General features: G+C 29.9%; 1 protein-coding gene across 1 annotated transcript in view; it reads right to left on the bottom strand.

Moving 5' to 3' along the window:
• nAChRalpha4 (nicotinic Acetylcholine Receptor alpha4) overlaps positions 1–25,482 on the bottom strand; it is a 464,411-nt gene that overhangs the window by 38,624 nt on the left and 400,305 nt on the right. The window contains exon 7 of the mRNA XM_076403151.1: positions 5,233–5,369. Coding sequence (XP_076259266.1) covers positions 5,233–5,369 — 137 coding nt within the window. The remainder of the gene's footprint in view (positions 1–5,232; positions 5,370–25,482) is intronic.

The raw sequence follows: 25,482 nt of genomic DNA, 5'->3' as shown, positions 1-25,482 counted from the left end.
TAATATTTCGACATTCTTTATGTGCTTCGAGGAGTTATATAAACCGAAAGATATAATGAATCACAAAGCTTCAGATGCTATGTTACCAATTTATTCCAACCACTTTCTATTAAATACACCTTTTATTTACACTACGCTGAAAATTCATGGCACTTCGTTAAAACATTTAGCTTTTTACTTCTATATAATAACAAATAGACAGAAAAGGTATACAAAGATGACCATATTTCATTCATATACCTTTAACATAAAAATATATCATTTGTACCATAACATTCTACAAAATTAATGTTATAGAATGATAAAAATTTTTTAATAATTCATATCTTATACACTTATTTTCGCGTTATCTGCAGTTAATTTCGCCTATGAATTAATTATATTACCTCCACAAAATTAAACTAAAAATGACTTCTAACAACAACTGTGGTCAACAATAAGACGTATATAGAAAAGGACGCATAGTTTTGCAAACTCTCAGGCTAGATTAGAACAAGTGCGCATGTGCAGTTCTAGCTAATAAAAGCTATTATAGGCATGGATGTATAGGTTTTTTACTGTCGTTTGTGGGAAGCAGCTGTCCGCACTACAGTCATAACTGAGCGCGAGGTACCTTCGTTTGTTGCACAACGTACAATCATAAAGTTTTTAACCAATGAAGGCGTTATACCACTGGCAATTTGGTTTGGTTTGAAGGCGAAATTTGGGGATGAAAAAACGCAAAACGAAAAAAGTCATAGATGGGTCTAGAAGAATCATACACATTGACGCCAAAGCGGAATGCTTATTGTCTTTCGGAACATTCATAACGTTGTCGGAATGTATAGTCTTTCTGCGAATTTGGTGCAATCAGTAATTTGTAGTGTATTACAAGCCGCTGAAGCAGAATGAAATATTAATTGAACATATTCTACGTGTCTGGTTGCTAAAAAGACAATGCTCGACCACGTGTTGCAAGAGTTGTGAGGATACACTGTGGCCGCATACTCACCAGGCATAGCGCTTTCTGATTATTATTTGTTTAGACCGATTCAGCATGGCCTGGTGTATCTTTCACAATATTGTGTATTATTTACAATAGTTCGAATAGGAAGTTGTGCTGCACCCAGCATACTCACCACATAGCGACTTCCGGTTGCTATTTTTTCAGATCGATGCCGTTGAAACACAGTTTTGTAATGCTGAACAAGTGTAAAAAAGAATCACTGTCAAACCAACATCGTCTTTTCGACAAGGTATATATTTATAATGATATGTATTAAAATAATTAAAACAAAAAATGGAAAGGAATTTTAAAAATCAATAATTAAATATTGCTATGTTATCTATTACTCTATCTATTACTCTATCACATCTTTTACACTCTGTATGTGAATTTAAAACTTATATGGCAAAAGCAAATAATGGAATACTGTTCCCAAAAAAAGGAAGAAAATTACAAAAGGGACATGTACGCCTAAAACCGAAAAAATCTACTTTAAAGTGTTTATCTCTCCAGTATATATCCGGTATTTACGAGCCGGAGGGCAGTGTCGAGTCCTAAATTACATCACTTTAATGCGAAAACTTCTAAATATTGTAAAAAGTCTTCAAGGAAAACCGACGAGTAAAGTTTAGCAAAACATTAAATTAAATTCGCGTCTAGTGTAATCCCACACTGGAAAGTTCGCCGCTTTATACTCCGGAATTTATTAAAAAGCCGGGCTGCGAGTGGAGCGGCCGAAAAGTATTTTCAAGGAATTAAATTTTGACATCGGGCAGTTTGTTAAAAGTCAAGTCGAGTTTCTCTTGATGCTTATTGTGGTTGATGGGTCTACAGATAAGGTTCGCGCGCTAATGGAAAGAGGCTTGACGAGAGATAAATTTTGAAATTATTAATTTTTTACTGCACTACTCCAATCCATTAGCTCGCTGAAATCCATTAGTGAGGTTTGCGTTTCAAAAATAAATATTACTGATATAATTTCCTATCCTTTATTAGTTCTGTGTTGTTAGCATTTGTATTTTATTTAAAACGGTTGATTAATAATTAGAACAAGTGAACACCCTGTGGTCGAAATTCAATAGCAACTTATTAATCAGGTTTCCTTCATAACAGAGTGAGTAATAATAAAAAATGGTAACGGTAATAGAAAAGTTTCCGGCCTAACACATTTTTTTTGGCAAAATTAGTTTTTTTATTCAATATAATTCCCTTCAAGTGTGATACACTGATTATAGCAACCCTTCAACATTTTGATACCATTTTTGTAGTACGATTTGTCCTTTGCTTCAAAATAGGTCTCAGTTTCGGCGATTACCTATTCATTCGACGAAAATTTCTTCCCAGCAAGCATTCTTTTGAGGTCTATGAACAGGAGATTGGGGGCTAGATCTGGAGACTACGGTAGACGAGGAAGCAATTCGAAGTAAAATTTATTTATTAATTAATTCATAAATTAATTAGACTATTGGATTGTGGATTACGTTTTCGTCGGTAACAACCTCTTTTGGGTGTCCACTGCTTTCACCGTCTTTGGTGCTCATTTTACCACATCTAAGGTTAACATACCAATCCTTGATGGTTGATTTTCCTAGGGCAGTGTCCGGAAATTCGGCATCAAGCCAAGTTTTTGTTTTAACTATATTTTTTCCCTTCAAAAATCAAAAATCAAAAAATATATTTTATTAACACGCGAAATTCCTTTAGATTAATTTTTATCAAAATAACAAAAGCTGCTTCACTCAAAATGATATAATTCACAAACTAATAATACGTCAACTGTCAAATTTGCACACTCAACTTTTGAGGGTCAGGGCTAATTAAAAAACATATGGTTTTAATTCTAGTAGCGCCATCTATGTGTCAGGCCGGGGATTTTTCAATTGACCTGTTATGTTATTAATACATGTTTTCACGGTATTTCTATATAAGATAAGGAAGTGTATTTGATATATAATATTAATTAAAATAAGAAACGTCGGTATATCAAAACATATTAAAATGAATGAAGACTATCTCAAGAACTGACACGCCCTAACACTTTTAAATGGCATTTAATTAATTTTAATTTCAATTAAGTTTCAGTAATAAACAAAGTATTGATATGCTTAAATTTATAAATCACTGAACAGTAAAACAAAATAAAATAAGCAAGATTATTTTTAGAACTGTAACAACTTTGTAACAAGAAGTATAAGCATGCATGATCTTTATTTACTTTTATGTTATAGACATAAATGTGGAGTAATACATTAGGTACCTGCATATTGAAACAGAGAATATATGAATAAAATAATTTTGAAATTGATATTTGACTTCAGCGTGTTTATTACGAATTACGAAGAAACTTATTAAATAGACTATTGTTTTTAAAATATATATTGCAAAAAACAATAAATCCACCAGGTTAATTAATAGAATAACTGATTTAATTTAATATATGTATTATTTTCTTAAATTTTCTAATAATGTTGTATCATTCGTTGGTTATTTGTTCCACCGTACGATCTTGTGCTTGCAGATAGCTCATCTTTCATTAATCTGCTTTCTGCCTTTTGCCTCCTAGTTCTAGCTTCTAGTTCCATTGGACTTTAAAGTTTAGTCGCACAATTCAACAGTGGAATTTTTAGGAATTTCATTCAGAAGCAGTTTGGAAACTAGAAAAAACTACAAAAAGTGCATTAAATCAAGGCCACCGATCGAATTCCTCTTGGCAAGGGATATAAATTCGTAATTGTTCATTGGCAAGAATGTATAATCAGAAAATGACCATAATAGCTAATTACTGGATTTTTTTATGCGGTCGATCACTAAGTAGGTACAATATCTCTGACTAAATTGGTATTTGCTAGACGGTAAGCTTAACATCGAAGTTGGTGATTAGTTGAAAAATCGTAGATGATAAAGAGAGGATGGTACTATAAATATAACAAAATCTTTGTGTCCAGTGGCAACTATTTTGAAAGGAACGAATTAAATTGATAAAACTTTATCTTTGCATACTGTTTTGAAAGTCTTAATATATTTATTAACAGTAGTATATTTTGTCATGAGAAATATATTATAAAAAATGCATTTTTTTAACGCATATCTCTAACGTTAAAAATTAAAACTACAGCGATTACAAATATATAATAATATAATAAAATAATAATAGTTCACGTATATTTTCAATTGATCAATATTTAATTTAAGAAATTAAATTACAGAGTAAGTATTATTAGGTTGTAACATATCCAACAGGCTTTAAATAAAATATTATGCGCTTCTGATCCCACTATATTTATAAACTGGCTTTAGCAATATAAATATTTTATTTTGAGATATGTGTATTAATAATTCACCCTTTTTCCTACGTGATATCAACATGGATCCTTATTTTATCACCAGTCGCAAAAATTCTCACGTTGTGTCGAGTAAACAAGTTACAAATATAAATAAACAAGTAGTTGTTAACTTTCAAATATCTATATTACTTATTTTTAATATACGTTGGAATTTAAGTGTGATTAGAATAGTGATAATAATTTTACTTATATTCTAGGGTAGTCATGGGGACGATTTTATAGACAAACATATTGTACATTGATTTGTAATCATACATCGTTGTCGTTTGTCCGGAAAAAACTTAACTATGTTCTTTTTAAGGTTATATAACTGACGATACATTTTTACTAGTGTCATTCACAATGACGAAATTGTTTGTTTTATGTCGTAAAATGTTTTGTATTATGTCGTAGAATTGAATATGTAACATAAACACGATAGTTATCTGGAGACTAAACCATTGACACGACAGTTCAACATGGCAACATTGCAACCCTCCTCAAGACATTTGTAGACAACGCTCGCAATTTGACAGTTTCTGCGAATCCGATCTTGCATCATGCGTTTTTTATTCAATATCTAAACTATCTAAACAGACACATCAAACAATGTTGTCATGTAATCAGCTGAAGATAGCAATGATTAGATATGAGAGAAAGCGGAATAATTTTTTACTTGTGAAATGAAAAAATAATTGATTGAAATGATGAATGATTTTTACGTTTAAGAGTTTTACTTTCATATTTCTTTTATACAATTTATTGTTTGCTTTCCTTTGTATTCTATAAGCATGTGCGCATTTGCTTTTCATCTACCTAATTTGACTGATAATTTATTTATAATTTTGGCTGCGTAAGAGAGAGCAACACTAATTAATACTTTTTATTAGATTTTACTTTAAATAATTAAGAACATTACTTTACCTTATTGATACCAGGATCATTGCGAATATCAAATATTTTCCTAGTAATGGTACTACAAGCGATGTTGGTGGAATTATTTCAACAACCAATAGAAAGAACACATGAAGACTGATCAATATGGATATGGAAAGCGTCACCTGAAAAAAAACAGAGATTAATAAAAATCTGAATTCAGTCAGTATTAGTCTTAAAATAATATCTAGATCTTTATATATCAAAATTCCTATTTATAATCGCATGCTGCAGAAATCAAAAATTAGTCGAAGTACGAAGTTTCAACGGAATAGACTATTGTCTTTACTATAATCGTTTTGAGGTTATTTATAATTTGCGTCAGTTATGTCGTAGTAAGATTTGAAGAATTTCATCGAACCAAATTATTTTGGTATTTACGCACATACTAATTTTAATTGTGTGTCTTCGAATATGTAAAAATTAATTTGAAATATTACAAATAATATATCAAATTCAGTTAACTTCATGCAGAATGTTGTATTGTTAGTGATTTTTCAAAATCGAGAAATGTATTACCTGTATATTCCTGTCGTCAATTTATTTTGCATATTCCTTCAGAGTGGACCGTATGTTTGTATGTATGTAATGCCTCTCAAAACAATTAGTTCAATTTGGTCACAGCACCCAATTAACATACAATATAATAAAAAATCAGATTTCCGCAACATTGATCTAAATAATATAACTAAACATTGGCCACGATACATGAAAGAGATCATTACGGGTGAGTAAGAAAAGTGGATCAGGCACTATGTAATACTAAGCAAAAAGACGTGGTCAGTACTGGAGAAGCTTCAAAAACAAGACGGCCATTCACATCAAGAGTGTGATAGCAACTATTTTGTAGAAAATGGCCGGCCAAATTACTATTTTATCAGTAAATAAAGTGATTGAAAAACGACCAGAATTAATGAATGGGAAAGCCGTTAAGTTTTATCACTACAATGCCTCTATTTGCAATGCCTTTATTTCTATGCTTTCCGGCGTCTGAGAAACTAATCGTCTTAATAGTCCCGGCTTCAAGAGAGATTTGTGAAATTCAGAAGCTTGAATTTCAGAAATTCATTAGCTCAGATTTTTGTGTAGGAATCTCAGAGGATTTATAGTAAGGTAATAATAATCTGCTAAAAAAGTATATAATTCTACATATATAATGTTTTAGTGTTTGACATGTATACAAGTTAATTCGCTGTGAAAAGTCAAAAATACGGAGTTTATTTTTTCCCAAACTATAGCTTTTATTTTATTTTCTTAAAATGAATTCAGTGAGACTTCAACATAAGTAGTCCCTAACTTAGATTTTTTAAATTTCAAATTACAAAATACTACCTCGCATGTATTTAAGGTAAGAAATACAAAATACCTTTTAAATCTGGTGTTTGATATATAAAAAATACAGCATTTTAAGTGTTTTTGGTTAAAATTCAATATTTTACGAATTACAAAATACAGTCACGTGTTAGGGTATGTAAATAGAGTAAAACTACTGCAACCCAGCTGATTAGTCAGTAATAGAATTTTTTTTCATAAACAATAGATTTTTATACTATGGACATTTTTTTATATTAGGAAAGCTTACTAGAAAGCTGACTAACTCTAACTTAATTTTCAGGTCAGTGCTTAATAACTGTCGCTGTTTGCAAAAACAATAAAATGTTCTTCAAAAATAATTCATCTTCTTTACTGAAACTGTTACTTCTTTTTTTTATCAGGCATCATTTCACTTTAATTTGCCTCTAAGGCTAGGGTTATTGCAATATGATTCTACTTATTTCAGGCGACGCTTTAGAAAATGTCAAGTCTTCTTTTTAAGATCAGTTTTAGTTGGGATGCAATAACAGTAAGATGCTACAGATTGCAGTCTTTATAATCTTGTTTTTACGGGCACTACCGCAGGCAGAAGTTTGCCATAGTAACGACTGTATTCTTAACGATATTACGATATTTATACTAATAAATATAATTAACATGTAGGAATTTCGTGAAAATAACCGTTTAAGAATTTAATATATATATATATATATATATATATATATATATATATATGTAATACATAGTATATATACATATATAGCTAACGATACATATAATTATCATTGTACTTAAAAGCTATTATTATTAAATAATTGATAATCATTGATTGAGGATACCACTATTTAGTGGTTATTACCTGATTCGTCTTAATAATCAAATCAAATATATAGAATATAAAAATAATTTTACGTCGTTCAAGATGAAATTATTTTTTGGACGTAATAAATTCCAGCAATTATCTTTTTCTTTATCAAATAATGTTCGAAAAAGAATATGTGAATCTCCGACACATTTATGACACGATTGAAAAAACAATTCGTAAGAAAAAGTTGAAGTGTAATTAAAAAGGGTACAGTGGTTAAATAATTGATAAATATTGACTGAGAAAATTCGATACAAAAATTTAGTAGTCAATACTCTTTACAATCAAGTCAAATATCTAAAATATTTAAACAATTACTTTTATTATATCATGTCATTGTTACATTCTGGATATTAAGATATTATTAAATATATTTGGGATCATTATTTCAATCCTTTTTCACACCCCCACTTTCCAATTTTATATTATTTACATGAATTAACATGTACAGCACAAAACTAAACAATTATCTCGGTCCTTTCCTCTATTAAAATTAATACAGAAAGGAAATCGTACATCCCCGTCTGTTATCACTAATAAAAAAACTAAAAAACGAATCTTGCATTTAAATTGAATAGTAATTACTATTTTCAGTTGATATCGACATTTACTATCGACTAGTTAGACTGTTGCACGATTATAGACCCTTTCGACTATTTTCAGTCGACATTCCCAACGCTGTTCACTACAAAATATCTCAGCCTCATGCACAAATTGAAATACCAATTATAAATTACGCCGGTTTGGTGGCGCAGTGGTAAAGGTGATGGGACTGTCCTCTTACTGTTGCGATAGTCGCGATTTCGAATCCTGCTGGAGCATGGTCGTAAATTTAAGTTTGTAATTGTTTAATATTTGTGAATGTTCTAGGCAAGAGTGTAAAATCCGACAAAAAATGATCCCAGTCACGCCAGTAACCAGGCTAGAGACCAGGGTAAGACCGGATGTCTTCTGGGATGATTTCTAAAGTTGGTCACTCGCCAGTCGGTAGGCTTAATGTTGAGGATCGTGGTTCGGAGCCCCCGTTAAACTTTAGGACCAGTCTAGATAAACCCATAGTTGGTAAAAGGAGACTTTAAAATATAATTTAAAAAAAATGTAAATTACATTTTTAAGAAGTAATTGAATTATAAATACCGAATATGTATTTTTATTTCAATTAGGTAGTTTAATTATAAGTAATTCAAATACCGCCCAATCCTAGTCCTAGTCTAACACTTAATAAAGCTAAAACACTAAATAATTATGCATTGGTCAAAAATAATTCAATCCGACCCCAAAAAGGATTACGTGGGCTTGACGAGGGAACAACTTACCCTTTATTGTCCCTTCCTATACCCACCGATTCTCCCAAAAATAGCCCTATTTTCTTCCGTCCTACCATCAAACAATGAACGTAATGAACAAAGTCATTCTTTGATGGATGCCATCTTGGAGTTAATTTATTTTTATTTAGACGGGCCTCGAGTGTTGCCCTTTGGACTAGCATTAAAACTCAAGCCAGACCTGGCCGTTGTTATTTGAAGGAAACCACGGAATGAGATAGAGGAAAAAAACACGGAGCGAGGTTTTTATTAAATTTTTCTCGGTTTGGGAGGTTGTTGGCGTTGACGCGGCGTCCGGCTATGTCCGGAATTTTGGGAAATTTCTTCTCAGCGAACGATGTCTTGTTTATTTTGAGCTTTCGTCTGGTGTTTTCGTTTTAGTATTAATTGAATTTCATTATTGTTTTGTTCGACAAGTATAATGGAAGGGATGAACCTCGCTACCAATAACATGGAACATTGTTCGTATAAATGTTTATAAACGAAACCGCTTCAATAGGATGTTATTTTGATCACGGCAAATACAAATTATTTTCCTTTAAATCTTAGATTCTCCATTTATTTTATATATTTCTACTATTTTTTTGTAAGGAATATATAGACGTTTCAAGGATCATGTTTGGTGTTGAACAACGTTATTTTTTAATACATAATAATTTAAATAACATACTCTGACATTATAATACATTTTATAGAGTAAATTAGGACAATTGCAAAAAGACATGAGGTATTACTCCACTCCCATGTAAACAACGAAGAACTGCAACTTTTGTGTAGTGAAATGAACTAAATGGTAAAAATACTAAAAAATTTTATTAATATTTATTTCATTTTATTAAAGACTAAATTAGACTAATGAGTATTCCTAGATAAGTACCTAGTGTAACTGTACGGAAAAACTATAACTAGAGAGAACCAATAAGATTGGGTGCAGACATTGATATAGTGACTACATTTGTTTAAAAGATATTGACTTCTGACACAACTCATAATTGGAAAGGATTATTTATTAGGTAGACATGAAGGACCCGACAATGACCCAATCTAAGTTCATTAATAATAATGATATGAACCAGAAATATAGAATTTTCGAAAAGAAATCAGCTTGATTTGAAAATTGTTTGATGAAACTAGAGGGTGTTGTTCATATATACTCTAAGGGAGGAGATAACATTTCAATGGTAGAATAATTTGTATACGAGAAGCTAACTGGAGTCAATATGTTGACTATTGCTTCAATAATATGCCCACATGCGAAGAAATCCATGCAGGAGGTGCACATGTTCCCATTTCATCATTTAATTAGATACTCAATTCCTTGCTTGCTTCCTCGATCATTTGATTAAGATTAACCTCCCCCAGTTGTGCAATGAAGATAGCATGACCAAGAGTTTTTTTGTTCCTAATCTATTTATTAATTTTTCGGGATAATTAACAATACCTAATGGGACAAGTACATTAAAACATATAACATTCTTTCAGAATAGAGATTGAGTTGTCACGTTACAAATACACTCACATCACAGCATTTGAATTATTTACAAAATAATGTTCACAAATAATATTCTCTAAAAAACATTTGTTTGGTTTGTTTCTTGTTTTAGTTTTATTACAAGTTATAGAGGGTTTCTTGAAGTTTGTCATTTTCAAAACAATAGATTAACAGTAATTCGAGTAATCGTTTTATGGTGTGGAATAAAGCTTTGGTGGCTTGATAAATGTTATGAAAAACCTGCATTGGGAAAATTAAAGTCTGGTCGCCCAGAATCGGCGGTTGTCTCGAAGAATATAAAAGGTCATATATTGGCCTGCAAATTGGCATATACAACAATATATTGTGATACAAAGATAACTTCGATTTATACTTGCAAATATGATATTGGATTTAGGTTAGGTTAAGTCCAAGTTAACGCTTAATTGAGTTCTGTCGGTTAAAATATACTATAAAGCATAGTGGGTATATCTTGTCATATTAGGGCTAGATTTCTACTACAATTTTATATTATGCAGATGAAAGTGGAGGTTTTTTGTGATTGATTTTCGTGGAATCTTCCTACAGCAATGATTGGTTAGGTTGATAGGTTAGTTCTATATCAGAAAAATAATCATAGGCCAAGGCCTTTGGCTTTATAAAAGAAGAAAGCTTTATTAAAGAAGAAAAGAAAAGAAGTGGCATTGAAATATAGGAGCATGCACTGGCTAATCGGAAGAAAATCAGAATTATCAGTACATAATAAACTGCTGTTATATAAGCAAATGCTGAAACCTATATGCACATATAGAGTTCAATTACGGGGATGTTCTGCAAAGAGTAACATAAATAAAATATAAATATTTCAGATCAAAATTTTGAGAGGTTTTGTGGGGCACCGAAATACTATAGGACTGATTACCTACATCGAGACCTTCAGATACCCACAGTCAGTCAAGAAATCACGAAAATTGCAAGGGGGAATGAGGATAGACTCCATTCTCATGAGAATATTGAAATATTTCAGCTTTTGGATAGAACCAGAACAGGACACAGACTCAAAAGAATCAAACCATTTGATCTTGTGTAGTGTTGTGTAGTGAGGTGCATATATTAAAAAATACAGCAGTGACATGAATAAACATTATTTCACCAGATACTGAGATAGGGCCGATGGGTCCTCTTGGTTATATATCTATATTTAAGTTATTATAAAGACAAATTGTATGTTAGACGGAAACGACTAGTAACAATGTATTAATCAAATAATAAAAAAAATTGTTTAGGAATAAGGTTTTTTTTCTGTGGTTATTTTGAGCTTTTTAGATAAAGATTTTTTGGCCAAATATATTATAATAAATCATATTCACTAGGATAATTACTTTTTGAACAATTACATTTTTGATTAACCTTTGTTTTTTTATTAAGTGTGTTTTTTTTATGGGATATATTGATTTGAAATGAAGAGTTAAGAGAACTATTTATTTTTCTTAATTTCCGAATTACATTGATGTTTTCTCTGTATTAATTTTTCTATAAATAATGGACAGTTCTGTTGATAACAAATTTTATATTTATTGTCATGATTACTAGTGAGTGATCAAATGCTAAATGAAAGAATACTATTATAAAGAACTATTGGTTTTAACACCGACAAAGAGATTAGGGCAATTCTACCAACCTCAAAAGCTAAAGTAGGGCTGGAGGACTAAGGAATATACAAAATTTTGGCAAGACTGTGAAAAGGTCGATATAGGATAAATAAATAGAAAAATAAGAGTACGAAGGGAAGAACATTACGTAAAATCACATATAGAGTCAATAGAAAAGAAAAAAATATCATATCTTGTACAAAATGCAAGAATTACTTCACTGAGGATTTATTTACAACACAAAAAAATTGGCTACGTAATGCATAAACAGAAAAAGATTATATGAGAAGTTATTGAGATCGAAAAACATCTCAAGCATCTCAACAATAGATACCAACACCGCCTCTACCAACAACTTGGAAACCAGCGCGATAATGTAATATCAACCAAGTCAAACATTCATACACCAGAAGTTAACCACGAGAGACGTGACGTGTAATGAGGAGTAGAACGAAATGAAATAAGACCTTAAGATCGCAGATGCGTTTTTGTCGACTATTCAATTTATTAAAGGTTATTTTTAGAACCAAACGCGGTTGGAAACCCGGAAGACTAGGCCAACATGTAATACCAACCCGGAAGCAACACAAATATACATAGTATAGTTTAATAGCATAAAAGTCAGGGCGTGTTTTATTTTTATCTGGTAATGCATTGGTTTGGTATTTGAGATATGTTGTTGCTTATTTACTTTCATTGCTTTAATTAATTATATACTTTTTCATGTTACACATCCTCAAGCTAACTAATAATATCGTCGGTTGAATGGACTAGTTGATGAAAGCTAATGAAAGAGGACAAACATATTTCACTACTCTTGTTGGACAGTATATTGTTCAATAAACAAAAAATTTTAAAAAGCTTATTGAATATTATATCTAATATACACCTAAACTATACTATATGGTGAATGTTTTGATACACATGAAAGTGTAATTATAACGAACCAAAGATTTAGAACTTAAGGATTAACGACATCCTTTGAGTTTGCGAATATCTGATGTCAAATTATAATGAGACAGCAAGTGTCTTAAGGGGTCCTCGCGACGGATAGTTCACCAGATATAAGAGCTTGCAGATATCTTAATACCTTTGAAACCGGAAATCCTTTAAAATAGAAAACAACGAAGTATATTTATTCTGTTCATGTAAGTTATTAAAGTTTATAAATATTAATATATATTTGACCAATTTTCAGATTTAATTTGTGTGTTATAGTTTATGACAAAACCATGTTGGATGATATCTTACTGTTATCTGATGGATTGAATATCTTATTTTGTAGTAGATTAACATATCATTAATAGTAATTGGTGCTACAGAGTCAAATTTAATGGGTTTTCTGATTCAAATTCCAGTCGGTTTTCACTTATGCCGAATTGTTTATGCCTGTTTGTTATTTTAAACAATTGAGCTTTCAAAATTATTCAGGTTATAATATTATTTAGAATAACATAGTATTAATTACGCCACAACAATAAATATGCCTGGTAGATATGTTATGTGTGATAAATATGGCGGAGATTTAGGTTTTCTTAACGAGGCGATTCTAGTGTACTAGGTTGCTCAAGATATTTTCTGTTCATTAAAAAGTATTTGAAGTACGTTTTAACATATAATATAGTTTTTCTGAACTTACATATTTTATATAATTCTATTATATTTTCTATATCAACAAATTTAGTATTTATGAAGTTTTTCTATCTTCTACCAAATCTCTTTTATTAAATAATTGTTTCAATAATAAAACAACGGGTATAATTTGGTACGATTTCTTAACTAATACAGAACATATTGAATAACCTAATTTTAGACTGAACATTAATGTGTTAAAGTACCTTGTACGTCGGTACATTGAAAGCGTTTTTTCTTCATTGTTTTATATAATTCTATATATTGTTGTTAAAAATATTCTTATGTAATAACTTCAGCAGGTTTTTGAAACAATATACTATTTCTTATTAAAACATACCATAACTTAACATAAACCTTGACTAACTTTAATCTTAACAAATAGGTTATGTATTTTTAACAAAAAAAAAATTACTGTTGGCAATAATTCGGTCTAAAAATAAATAGCTATTTCGTGTCTTTGAATACGTTAAATTTAATAGATACAAATTGCTATTTTCTCTATTTTGTATTTTCATCCAATAATTAGGTCCCCTTTGTTTCTAATATTTTATATTTTCATATATAACTTATTGAAAATAACGGTGAACGCACGTTATCAAGATATATAATATATTAATTATTAATTATTAATTATTATAATTATTAAGATATATAATATATTGCCAACTGTGGTTGGTAAATTCATCTTAATATCAGACGATATATTTTTTCTCATTTTACTCTAGTTAAAAAGAGAGACAATCATAATCAAATGTCTACAAATTTCTTCGAAACATAAGAGGTTACAAATTGGCAAATGTTGTTTTAGCCTTTTTCTTGTTTTGATAAATTTCAGATCTCCGCTTAATAATTGTGATTATTCTGAAAATGTTGAAGCCAACAAATATTTCCTTATGATGTAAATATATATATATATATATATATATATATATATATATATATATATATATTATAATAAAAAATATATTTTAATTTACTAAAATGTGTTTGCTTATATCTTGTGTTAACTAATATTTAGCATATAGCTTTAGCATAACATAATATAGACTGATTTAACACTCGTTGACTGGTAAGTGACATGTGGTCTCTGGTCTCACTTAGTCTAGTTACTAATGTGAGTTGGGTGGTTAATCAGATCTTATCAGATTTTCCTAATCTCGTGGTTACCATAAATAAAAAATATCAATGTCCTCTATGAGATTCGAACCCATGACTATCGCATTAGTAGGAGAATAGTATGTCATCTTGACCTCTAGAACACTAACTAAGATGTCCTTTATGTTTTACCAGATTCAAGATATATATAAGCGATTAAAAAGTAATTTTTCATATCAACGGAATATGTAGAATTACTGCATTCCTTGTCTATTTATAGTAATATTAGTCTAAAAATAATATATGGTTTTACTATTCGTTAAGGTAGACTATAATTGTTTCTCGATGCAATTTTTAAATTATGATCCCTTCATAGATATGGAACAGACTATAGCTTTCGTTTATACCTAAAAAAATCACGTTTAAATTTCTTTGAATCCAATAGTATAACATGTCAGAGATATTTTTCCAAAGCCTTAGTCGGATTATAACTTAGGTAAAAGGCTCTTCGAAATTCCTTTCATTAGATTGGCCCGATCGCAAATGGGGTAAAGTAAATCAGGTATTAAACTATTTTATCAAAAGCCAAGGTTTTGAAGCTGGCGGACATAATTTCTGAAGAGTAACAGCATAGTTTTTCACAGAAATCTTTTATTTAATCGCAATTATACATATTTTAAAATATGTCAAGTGACAAGTCTATTAACTGGAAATATTTATTCTTCTTAAATTTTATTTAATTTAAAATTAAGTTATTATTACTTAATTTTAATCTTCTAGTTAATAAGCGTTGAATTTAAATTCTGCTCTAGTTATATTATAATAGTATAAATATTTTGCCTTTTTTCATCATCTTTTAAAGCCTATATAATCTCATCACATACAGAAAAATGCAATAATGGGATATCATAATGTACTTGTAAATCAATGAAATTTATTAAACATTAATGTATTATCCCGTAGATTAGAGATCCCATTTTAAAGTCGATTATAATATCATAACACGGAATGGGGCTACACAGTTAAGTTTAATTGATTTTCTGATACATATTCCAGTCGGTTTTCGCTCTATTCCTGGATCAGGCAGAATTATTTATGTATGATGGCTATTTTAAGCTATTTAGTTCACAAAATCGAGCCAATTATCAATTCATCTCAATTATATCTGGATATTCTCCATCATTCATTTAACTAGTCATTTTATTTGTATATGAAACTTTATGAAAAAAATGTTTTAGTAAACATGATTTTTGCCATATTTTTTTGGAAATAAAAAATCACTAATCATTCTAGGCCTTCTTCTATATAGTTTCTTGAACTGTTATTGATTATTTCGAATTTGTAAATGTATTCGTAATAACTGTATTAATAATAATTGCAATAAACCAATCAAAACCAAATCTGTAAAATATAAAATATCCTATTAAGGTAGATATATTTAGGGTATTTATAATTTAAGGAAGATTTTTATTAAGTAGAATACTGCTATTTATTTAGATTCCTATTTATTCCTGAATTAGGGTAATGTTAATATACTTTAGTTATCATACGTAATTTTAATCACTTCTTTGAAAGCCATATCTTTCAACTAGGTAGATAGACAGTAAGAACTAGGTTATCATGTAGCAATAGAGGGCAGCAGCAATAATTTTTGTTCGAGATGTCTCATTTTTGAAGACACAATATAACATAAAATTATGCCCTTAGTCGAAAGCCCAAATTAAACTGTAACAGGTTATTAATATTTGCCAACACATTCCAATTATAATCCTAATGATAACTTCAGTCCTAACTTGTATCGGATATAAAAATTGAATTTTTTATTCTCGTCCAAAACGTTTCAAAATTAATATTTTGTCGATTATTAACACATAACATTTTGATAATTAACATCAATTAACACCAAGCGAACATAGAAGGTTAAATTAAGAATATACAAATATTTTTAAAATAAAGCATTGTTAATTAATAATTTAATTTGCTTATATGAAAATATATTTAATTTTCTGTATTATCTCGATGAAGATGAGCCGACTTTAATCGATTTCTTCTACACATCCTCCAGTTCTGTCGAATAATGAGGTCGCATTATTTATTTGCCCTACCTATTTAGTCAGTACTAGCTGAAGTCTAAGTTAATTAAAGATTGGGGTTTTGGAGATGATTAAATTTGGAGGGCAGGCGTGATCTTTCGTTATATGTTAATTTATCTGCGGCAACGCCAGATCCTTTTGGGACACTTTACTTTGTATTAATTTGCATTTATATACGAATATCTTTTATATTAAATTGATATATATCATTTAGGATACGCACAGTTATACGCAATATGTGGGCGGACATAATATTAATTTATTTTAATTTTACCTGTTTCATAATTTATTGGTATATGAATACCAGATCCTTAATTTCTTTTATTCAAATTCCATTTCCGTAATTTACCCGTTTGAATATGTGTATAATATCCAAAAATGATTTTAACAGAACCAAATATATGTTTTATAAGCTAATTATATCCGAATCAGCCGACAAAGATGTCTGGTTGACTAACGTCCGTAAATAGGACAAATATAAATTACAGATCATAGATCATTGCTTTAGATATATTTCAATATAAAATGTATGAGAGAAGTAACTATTACTAAGTTTTTAAATACTAAGTTGCGCTCTATTTATTAGCAATTTTGTAACGTGGTGTAGCTGCGCAGATCATTAGTATTTCGACTATTGTGACTGTTTAATTAACGGTATTGTTTAAGATCGATAATATATACGTTAGATGTTTTATAATTTCAAAATAAATTATATTTGATGACATTATTTTGTTTAGATTAAAATTTTGTAAAACGTCAAAGCCAAACTGAACAATAACTCAAAATTGATGCTGCAACACTGTGACGTCTTGGCGTCAAATATTTAGATGACTTAAGTTCACTGTTTTATTGAACAATCTATAAATATTTTAACTTAATATAAATAATTAATTATTAACCTTGATGCTAAATCATTATATCATGTTCAATGATACGTTGAATTAAACAGATTTATTAATAAAATGTATTCCCAAAATGAGGCATATGTTTTCTTAAATTTGTAGTAGTTATTGATGAGGTCGACCTTTGAGCAAACTTAACTCTCCTACTTTTGGTGACTAAAATTGGATACCACCTGTTCATTTAAAAGTCATCCAGACTATATCCATCGTCGTCAAAGGCGATAACATATATGTACTTCTAAAATACATAAAAAATAATTTTGTTAATGTTGCGCAAACAATTTTTTCATAAAATTTTAAAATTGATCCGCCCTTATTAAAACAGTCTATATATACGTTTATCCAGGACAACGAGCGTGAAACATAGGTAGTCAGGGAAAAGAGACCTACTATATTGAAGTGACAGCCGATTTGAATATTTTTGTATTAAAAAGTTAAGATATTAGGAGATATAATGGAATTGAAAAATTTATGGTTTTTTCGATCGACGATTGCATAAGAAAATTTGTTATCTGAACTAATTTAGGGATAAAAAAAACATATTTATAATCCACAAGTGAAGTCATAAAATCAAAAGACTGAAATGCAAAAACTGTAAAAAAAATTAAAATGCGTCAACTAGGAGTAAAAATAAGGCATTATATTATTTTTCTATAGAAGTTTTTCAAATTTGATAAATTCAGGGCATATTTCCAGATTTTCTCGGCGCCATCGTATTCAAAATCGAATGGGTTAAATAAGGACAGTCAATACATAGTCTCAGACAGGTTCAAACACATAAAAATTGCAGGGGTTTGGATATAGACATTGCGGTTTGTCGAATGAAAAGTGAAGGTTTACTTCTTTGAGGAAATAGATTATTTCGATGGTTATCATCGTTAGTAGAGAAGGTTTCCTTTTATAACAACAGCAGTCTATTTTAAATTTTTGATAATTTAGTGATAAACTAAATTTCTAACAAGTTTAACGAATAATTTTGATGCTTAAATGCTTAATAATGTTTACAAAAATACAAAAATATTCAGTAGGTTACCAAAGGAACGAATTGCCGAAAATTATTCGATAACGACTCAGATAAATTATCACATTACGAAAGATCACGACAGGTCTCCACATTTAATCGCCTTCGAAGCCTCAATCTTTAATTAACTTAGTCGTTTAACTAGTGCTGCTTAAATAGTCGGGCCAGATAAATAATGCGGGCTCATTATCTGGCAGAATGGGAACAGGCGGAATATGTAGCAGAAAACCAATTAAAGTTGCGAGTGTGCAGCATCAGATCCTGCTATCGAATAGTAAGTCAATCTTGAAATTGAATTTCTAATGTATCGTCTATTGCTGTGTATCTAACAACAAATTTAGGAATAATTTAAATCTATCCTAGTTTAAATTGCTATACATTAGTAAAACAGCTTTGAAATTACGCTATGTTTATTTGTAATTTCAGCAACATTTGCAAATTTAGACTGATTTTTTAATATTATAAAACCACATCTTTAATAATTTTTAAGGCACACATTTTCTTCGATAAATTTGCGGAATTGAATATATATGGAAGTAAGAAGGCCCTCTAGGCTGCTCTAGGAATGAACTTCATTTTCCATAAAAACGATTTTTAATCATATGACATATCTATAATCATGCCAAGTTTAAATGATTAGAGAAATAACATAAGTTTATTGATCTGTCAATAAAATTCATAAGCATCTTTCATAAACTTTTAACACATTGTCTCTCCAATTTCTAAATACTAACTAGTTTAGAAACATCGAAATATCGATTCCATATCAGTTTTTAATCATTTGTCTTGGATAGATTATAGCGGTTAACTCAAATCGGATTTAAAGTATTGAGATTATGTCTAAAATACTCGAATGGTACTTAAAATAGTCTTTTAACAACTTAAAAAAGTTAAAGTGTCCTTTTCATTCATTATCAATCCATAGCCGAAGCTCGGGGGAAATATCTGTTTGTGGCGCAGGATTTTGAATATTCTGCAACAAACCCCGTCACCATTGACAACTGTTTTGACTTCGGATAATGGAGGTTTCTTATTTTGCAAATTACCTTATATGATCTTAATTTATGCTTTTTTGGAGTTATTTCTACATAGATTATGTCACAAAAGTTTGTGAAGAATTTGATCACCTGTCATTTGACAGACATTAAAAATATTGCAAATTGTATTCTTCAACTGTGCAGTGATTGCCGGGTCTTAATTAAATAAATCCACATATAACACGATTTCGGAGACAAATATGTTGAATTTGGTTCAAGCTTTGCCTTTTATTAACAGCGGTCAGACTCTAAGAATGTTCAAGTTTCGAAGCCACAGAGGAGAATTGACAAAATAGACTTTCAAATGAATGATAATTTTGTATTGAAAATAATATTTTCTCTTTCCGATAAGCTCTATTTTAGAGAAGTGAAACCCTCTACATCATCGCCAATTCGGTTTATCATATTCAACTTTTGTGACTTTTAGTGCAGCTATCTTGACACAAGTTGAATTTTACATCTGGAAACCGCAATGCACACAAATATTATCTCACATGATAAACGTTTCCATTACTAGCTGCAGAAGTTAGAAACGGGGAAATTGAGAAAACAGCAACCCACAAGAAAAATAGATGCAATATATTTAAGAGTTCTTTGGATTATTTAGGAAATGACCATCGAATTTATTTTTAATTTAGTACAAAAACGGTCAGTAACGATATAGCATTTCTCATTTGATCCAACCCGCTTTCCTAGAACTATATTCCGAAATCAAAGTTGAGGCGGATTTTGGATCGTAATTAAGGTGCAATCAATTGTAAAAAGACTAGACTAGATTACCTATTAACATTTTTTCAACAAATAATCCGCCGGCTTGGTTGGCGCAGTGGTAAAGGCGACCTGACGGTCTACTTAAATCCGACAATGAAAATGATTTCAGTCACGCCAGTAACCAGGCTGGGTAAGACCGGTTGTCTTCTGGGATGATTTCTAAGTTGGTCACTCGCCAGTCGGTAGGTTTAGTGCCGAGGACTGTGTTTTGGAGTCCTCGTTAAACTGTAGGTCCAGTCCAGATAAACACTTGTTGGTCAAAAGGAGAGTTTAAAATATATTAAAAAAAAACAACAAATAACCTGTGTTTTGGAAGGACAAATTCATCAATTAATACACTTGCCATTTTAGTATATGAACTTTTAGTAATTTAATATATTTAAAAAAATAAACTTAAAAATTTAAAATCAACTTTAAATTTCTCTTCTTCTATAAAAAAACTGAATTAACAGCTATGCACTTTTGAAAGATGATTTTATCGAATTGTTAGTTATATGAACAATTTCGTGTATTGCGTTAATTCGACATGGACTTTCAGCTGTATTTTGGTTTTAAAATATAAAACTGATGACCCCCATAACTTATTTTTTGTTAGTTTCGGAGCAAAGAATAATTTTAACACAAAAAAACTTTTTATTTTCGACTCTATTTCATAAATATATCAAGTTATATTACACAATGTAACTTAATATATATAACCTTTGCCAAAATATACATATTAAAATCGATTGAATTCAATAACACAATCAGAATTATAACATATTTTAAAAGTATTATTTATGTATTATAAAATTAAATACTGTTGATATTGATTGATTTGAAAGAAAATCTCAAAACCCATTTGTACATCCTATAAGATACATAAAAGAACATTGGTAAGATTAAATTTTTATGCTCGAGTGAAAAAGATATTTTTGAGCATTATGAAGACCTTTAAAAATAATAATTTAGACATGTGGGCTTAAACCGATCAAAAGCACTGTGATGATTTGAAGCAATATAGTTATTTATAAATATTATTTACATAATTTAATACATATAGAATAACTGTTTGTTTGTCCTTGGCATATGTCTAAACTGTTGATGACGTACGCCCACGAAGGGTCCTACCACAAAAAGATATATAAAAATTTGTTTTTAGTTTTTAATTTGATTCTAAAAATAGAGGCTACGAAGTTATTTGGCAGGTTTCTCGACCTCTGAGCAGCCCACATACAAATTTGTAAACAAATATCGCAACATATTTGGATGGGAGTTTTTGAACAGTCGAATTTGTGCAGTTGTGGATAAAATGTCAAAATTCGTAGGTGTGTTTTTTTAATTACATTTTACATTATATATACTTAGTAAAATCTTGGTTTATAATATTTATTTGTTGCCATTGTTGTGTTGTACTTGAACCAATAAAAGAGCAAGACGAGTTCGGGTTAAATATATCAATATATATATATATATATATATATATATATATATATATATATATATATATATATATATATATATATATACATATATCTACCATATTAAAATTAAATTAGGCTACTTAAGTTAAGGTTAAGGTTTACTTATACACTTAACAAGTTCATGTATTGTGGTGCGCTTCAATTTTCTCATTTCTTGAATGTTGCTTAGTAGCTGTATTGCTTCCAGGTTGTTGAATAATAAGTTTGATGTTTTAGAGCGAAATATCTGGCAATAACTAAAACTAACTAAAAGTTACATTCTCAATGAAATGTATTTGGCTCATAACCAGAAGAAAGAAATAGGAAAGCATTACCCGAGACCAATGCATAATAAAATTATGTTATTCATTTCAGTGAAATCCTATTATTAATGTATCATATAATTTTAACCACAACAGATTACACACAAGATATTTGGAATGCAAAAAGAGAATTGGTTCAATGTTACTAATCCAAGAATAGAAAGGTACCCTAAAGGGAATTTACATTTTAGTTCAACAAAAAATACATCGTTATACAAATTTCATTAGAAATACGGGAAAAAATATTAAAATGCGCCTCAAAATATTGAATATATAGTCTATTCAAAACAGTAGTGATGCACGTCATCAATATGTGCTTGTCGAGAGTTGTAAATTCGTATTACAGTCAGACAATACTCTACTTATCATTTTATTTTATTTAAAAAGAGATAGAATGTTGTTGGAGAAGTTTGACTATGTAACCTAATGAGCCTGCAAAGTGGTCTGTTTGTTAAATGTCTGCAAAATTCTTCAAAATATTATAATTACGGGTTATAACCGGTAAGTCGCCGCAGTTTTATTGAAAATATTTTCACGGTCGGTCACTAATATATTAAAAAAAAAAACAAAAAACTATGTAACATTAAATTCACCAAAATGAAACCGTCTTTATGCGAAACAGGTGACGAATCAAAATCAGCTTGATCAGAGATCAAATATACGCACCATATAAAAATAGTAATTAGATTTTTTAATCCAAACATAATATAATGAAATTTTTTCAGAGAAAATTGTTAGTCTATAAAGTATCGATACAAATCCAAAAGACATCCCTTCATAGACTGTTGCATAATACAGGATTTAACTGTTGTAAAGACAACCCACGACGTTATTTAATGGAACTTCCAGATATTGATGTTAGAAGAATACAAATTTTAAAATCGTATAAAAAAATCAAGGAAGAATTACTATATCAATTTGTATATTTAGATTAAACATAAATATTTCAGAATGGTACATTGGGTCGCTCATCGCAAGATGATAATAAACATAGTGTAAAGACAAGAAAAGTTGAAGGAAAAAGATACGTTGGAATAACTATCGATTGGGTTTTGTTAGTCATAACATTTGTTAATAATTCGTTGCAGATATATAATTCTTCACGTTGGTCCGAGTCCGATGGTAACTACCATGGAGGAGTGAACAAAAACTTGTTTTTGCATTAGTTTGAAAATCAGCTTTTAAAAAACTTGAGAGCCATATAACCATCAGTTATTGTTATGTACAATGCACCGTCACCATACACTGGTGGAGAGGATCTCAACAAGTGCATCAGCAAAGGCTGCAATTAAGAAATGGTTTAAAGTACATAAAATAGGTATCGAAGAAACCATGTTAAAGCATGAACTATTTCATATTGTTACTCGGTAAATATTAATGAATATTTAATTGCATTTTATGCAATTTACGTTTTTAGAAATAAAGCTGAGAAAAGATACATGGTAGATTAGATTGCTGAACGTTATGGCCATAGAGCATTATATATCACTGCATATACAATCCAATTGAAGGGGTTTTGCAAAGAATTATTACAATGATCATTCAGGGCGAAGAGGATATTCAATCCAGAATTATCTGTATTTATGAAAAGAGACGTTGTCAAAAATGACACCTGCGGTTTGGATGAGCTCAACATGAGCTGACATATTAAAGAAGACATTGACAAATAGTAAAATCGTGAGCAAGTTTTTGATAAATTATAAATAAACAGTTTAGCTATTCACCTGTTTATTGTTGAATATGAATATTATATTAAATGTAGGAAATTGTATAATAGTATGCAAGTTCTATGAGCATGTGTTATAGTTTAGAACGTTTGGTTGAAATGTATGAGGAGAGATGTTTGATAGTAATACCAACCGTTTTGCCGTATCTGCCAAATGCATTAAGGAGAATGCAGTGACTAAATCTAATTTTTTCAAGAAAGATGTATACAGGAGTAGGAGAACAAACCGTGGCGAAATATAGTAATGTCCAAATGACTTTAAAAGGAAATATTGCATAGAAGGAAACAAGAACTAAAGGTAAAAGTTAAATATGTCCTCTATTGAAAGTAAAATACATTAGCCAGATATACAATTGTTAATTAGGTGGATTAGGCCTTCCTTTAATATACCACTACATAAAAAATGCGCCTAAAACTATATCTATACTAGTTTGAAAAAAAGTTCAATGTATGTATATTAAAACAACTCTAACCTATAAATTATTGTTGCTGTATAATTAATTACAGTTTTAATTTCTTCGATAATATATGCATTAGATGTACCATAACGTTAAAAGAAATTATAATACTTAACATTTTGGTTTCATTATTTATTATTTAGATCAGAATTTTTTTATATGTCAAGGTCAAAATGTACAAAAACTTAGAGTGGCTACATTGCGACGTTTGGACAGGTCACGTGGGTACACTGTTGTTTTGAGTTGAACTATACGTACAAATTGCACCAAAATTCATATTCTTTGGAAATAAATACTTATGTATTTATTGTGAAGTCGCCTTGCTTGTGTATTGAAGCAAGTAGAATATAACAATAATAAATTTATGTGTACATTAAGACTGCATTAAGGATAACTATTGTAAGAATTAATATCTTTATCATTATTATTTTTATAACAGGTCATTTTAAACCATGAATAATGTAACCTAATTTTAATAGCTTCCAATAATATAAATATACTATTTCCAATAATTAAATTAATAACGTTCCATTTGATATCGTGTTTTAAAAATGCATTTTATCATATATGAGGTTATTCAATGCTTTTGCAGTATTCCATGCTCCACAATACCGTTCAGTTACTATAAAGAATAAGTTGGATGCGACACATGTCGTTATAGGGAAAATACAATTTCTGGACAAGTTTGTCCGATCCTTTTCGGTATTAAGTTAGAAGGAATGGCGGAACAGCGTCCTGTCAGGAAACGGAAACGATCACAAAAGAAACCATTACGGAAGAAGATTTCAGATCTCAGTTTTCTCTATTTACGACTCTATGATGTATTATTCCGTTTGCGCCTAGATGGTTTTGTTCGTCCTTCTTGTCGGATAGTAATGAGAAACATGTTAGACAGTTTTAAAATCGTTCAGAATTTTATGTCATTGTATTATATGTATTACATTCTTTTTTCCAGTAAAGAGTATTATATTTTGTTTTTAAACATTTCGTTGAAATATGTGTTAGAACGATGTCAAAAACGTGGTTTCGTTAACTATGAATTCTGTTTATTATGCCGAATTATCACAAGAGGTATTATGAGCCGATAACTGTTTTTTTTCACTATGAT

The sequence above is a fragment of the Rhynchophorus ferrugineus genome, unplaced genomic scaffold (genome assembly GCF_030347505.1).
Source record: "Rhynchophorus ferrugineus isolate W39M unplaced genomic scaffold, kcgeb_rfMv2 rfM4, whole genome shotgun sequence".
In the NCBI taxonomy this organism is placed as follows: Eukaryota; Metazoa; Arthropoda; class Insecta; order Coleoptera; family Curculionidae; genus Rhynchophorus; species Rhynchophorus ferrugineus.
Note: the sequence above shows the minus strand (reverse complement) of the source record. Positions and strands in the feature narration are given on the sequence as shown.